Here is a 2,669-nt window from a genome sequence, read left to right as displayed (position 1 = left end):
GAGTGATTCCCGAATCCGTAGCACCCCGCCTAGCAAGTGGAGGGTTGCTCTGAGAAGTTGTACAAAGTGGAAGGTTCTTTTGGGCAGAAACTGGGTGGGGTGTGACAGGTATTAGCAAAGGAAAAGAAAGCATTGTTTCAGGCCAGGGCACCTCTCCTCGGGGACGGGGCTGCTGGCAGCTTGTGGGCAGATTACCTCCACAGCGTTGATCAGGAAATGCCAGAGTGATTGGTGAGGGACCACGTTCCCGGCAGGGGCTGAAACCGAGGTTGAGTCTGGCTTTGCTGTCCTGGGGCCAGCAACTCTGCCTTGGCTCTGTTGTTTCTTTTTCTTTTTTTTTTTTTTAACACCTCCCTACCCCCAATCAACTGCTTTCAAGTCTCGATTTCTACAAAACGTGTTTTCTTCAAGTGAGATACAATCTGATACCTAGGAAAATGTCGATTCTTAAGCAATTCTGTCCTTAGCATAGAAATGGATTATTCTCCTAACGTAGTGTAGGGGGACCCACGAGGCCATCATCCATCTTTACGGACTCACGCAGCCTGACACCTTTACCCAATGCCTATCCTGAAGTCAAGTGCATTTCCATTTCCCCGCTTGGGTACCAGCTTTTTGCAGGATCACTTGCCAGGTGATTACTGAGTAGCAAATCAGCTCAGGGCATCATCCAATTGCAATATCCCTGTGGCGTGCAGGAGGCGATTGTGGCACCAAAGTACGGAGGAGAAGGAGAAGAAGAAGGTGAAGAGGAAGAGGAAGAGGAAAACGTGGAAGATGCCCAAGAGCTCTTGGACGGCATCAAGGAGAGCATGGAGCAGAACGCAGGTGATGCTCGCAGCTCCAGGCTGTGCTGGTCTTGTTAACAGCGTTTGTTTGCTTTTGTTTTTTTATCTCCAGGTAAACAGCACAGCATTTTTATTTTTTATGTTATTTTTCTAATTTGGTCTATGAGTCTTTTGGGTTTTTTTCCCCTCGTTTTGAAAGACTACTTATAATGCCTAATTACTATGCTCTACACCTGAAACTAATATTGAAGGTCAACTCTAACTGAAAAATAATTTTTTTTTAAAAAAGACTACTTGTTTGCTATTAAGTACAGAAATTATAACAACCACAAAGAAATTTCATTTATAATCTCACCCCCCAGGGGGAAAAAAAAAGTCACCGTTAATGTTTTGGTGATTGATCATAAGATGAGAAAGAACTAAGTTAAAAAAAAAGATCAAATGTGTAGTCATATATATTTTATAAACATCAAAAATCATTAATTAAAAGGCAATGGACAAACCAGGAAAAATATTTGCCACCAATATGACAGAGTTAATATTCTTAAAATAGGAAATGCTCAAACTAGTAAGAAAATCATTAAATCCTTAGTAGAAAAAAATGAATGACTAACATGGACCCATAATTCATGCAGGAAGACATACTAATAAGGGGGAAAGAATTCCTACTCATGTTAATGTAAGAAACATCCAAACCTGCAGAGAATTTTTATGCGTTTATTTGAACCAAATGCCAGGGATCGAGATCTCAGCCCGGGAGAATAACAATTTCCCAGCTTCTTTTATCCATGTGAGATTAAGCAGGGGACATAAGGAAGATGACAGATGACGTGGCGGTGGGAAGGAGCAAAGCGGGGATTAGAGTACCGGATGGTTTGCAAGATCATGTGCTCTCTTGAAGGTCACGGCCCCTTCCGGGGGTGTCACTTCTGGTATTTCAAAGGTGTGTTAACCTAGGTGCCCAAGAACAGTGGACAGGCCCGCTGAAAACCTTTCACTGCAGAAGTTCCAGGCCTGGGGCGTGACCGCACACCACCTGCCCAGTTAGGAATCTCTGATCAGATCGCCCCGCGAGGTTGCTTCCATGGGACCTTTTTTTCAGTCTACACTCACTTGGTAATTTTAACTAGTTTGTTGAAGAGACTCATTAGAGTAAAGTGTCATTTTAAGCTCAAACTCTGGAATCATTCCTTCCCCACCCTGGGATGGAATTTCAGGCCTGTCCCTTTGTAACTCTTAGATAATCAGCAAGTAGCCTCATTGTTTATTCATGCTCTAAGAAGTCCATTCCGATCAAATAATCACCAATTAGGACTTGAACTGAGATGTTTCAGTGAGAGCTTGCTACCCAGCAGGAAAACAGTCAGCAGTTACTAGAAAAACAAAAACATTTCGTTTTTATACTTAGACAGTTGAGATCCTCCATCAAACTGGTTCTACTAGGATCGTCTAGAGACCAGTCCAACGGGAAACCAGCAGTTTGGACTCTTATCTGACACAGAGTTTATCCCCCGCATCAAGCAGCTTTGGTTTCCTTTCTCTCCTTGCTCCTCCCATCTTGCTGATGGCTGTTTCTGACCTTCAGAGGCTGGTCTGAGGCTAGAGAGGGTTAGGGAAGGACAGAGGTATAAACTGGCCCTGGACACAGGTCACCACTGAGGACCTCCCACCGCATTCCCCTGAGGCCCTGCTCTCAACTGCCCTTCCAACCTCTGGCCCTCTGGCCCTCCATCCTTTTGTCCCTGGAAGCGTCCTCCTCCCAGCTACTCATCTTCAAGGACGCTAATCCCTCCTGACCGGCTCTGAAGCCCAGGCTACCCCTCCATCTCCTCCCCTCCTTCCCCCAGGCCACGCCAACCTCCTCTTGGGGGAGGAGGGGGC

At 45.3% G+C, this 2,669-nt stretch overlaps 1 protein-coding gene across 1 annotated transcript in view; it reads left to right on the top strand.

The window, feature by feature from the left end:
* AK7 (adenylate kinase 7) overlaps positions 1-2,669 on the top strand; it is a 55,331-nt gene that overhangs the window by 34,534 nt on the left and 18,128 nt on the right. Inside the window, exon 14 of the mRNA XM_023536624.1 lies at positions 699-828. Within this exon, the coding sequence (XP_023392392.1) occupies positions 699-828 (130 nt within the window). The remainder of the gene's footprint in view (positions 1-698; positions 829-2,669) is intronic.

Source organism: Pteropus vampyrus, unplaced genomic scaffold, assembly GCF_000151845.1.
Source record: "Pteropus vampyrus isolate Shadow unplaced genomic scaffold, Pvam_2.0 Scaffold164, whole genome shotgun sequence".
NCBI classification, from domain to species: Eukaryota; Metazoa; Chordata; class Mammalia; order Chiroptera; family Pteropodidae; genus Pteropus; species Pteropus vampyrus.
Note: the sequence above shows the minus strand (reverse complement) of the source record. Positions and strands in the feature narration are given on the sequence as shown.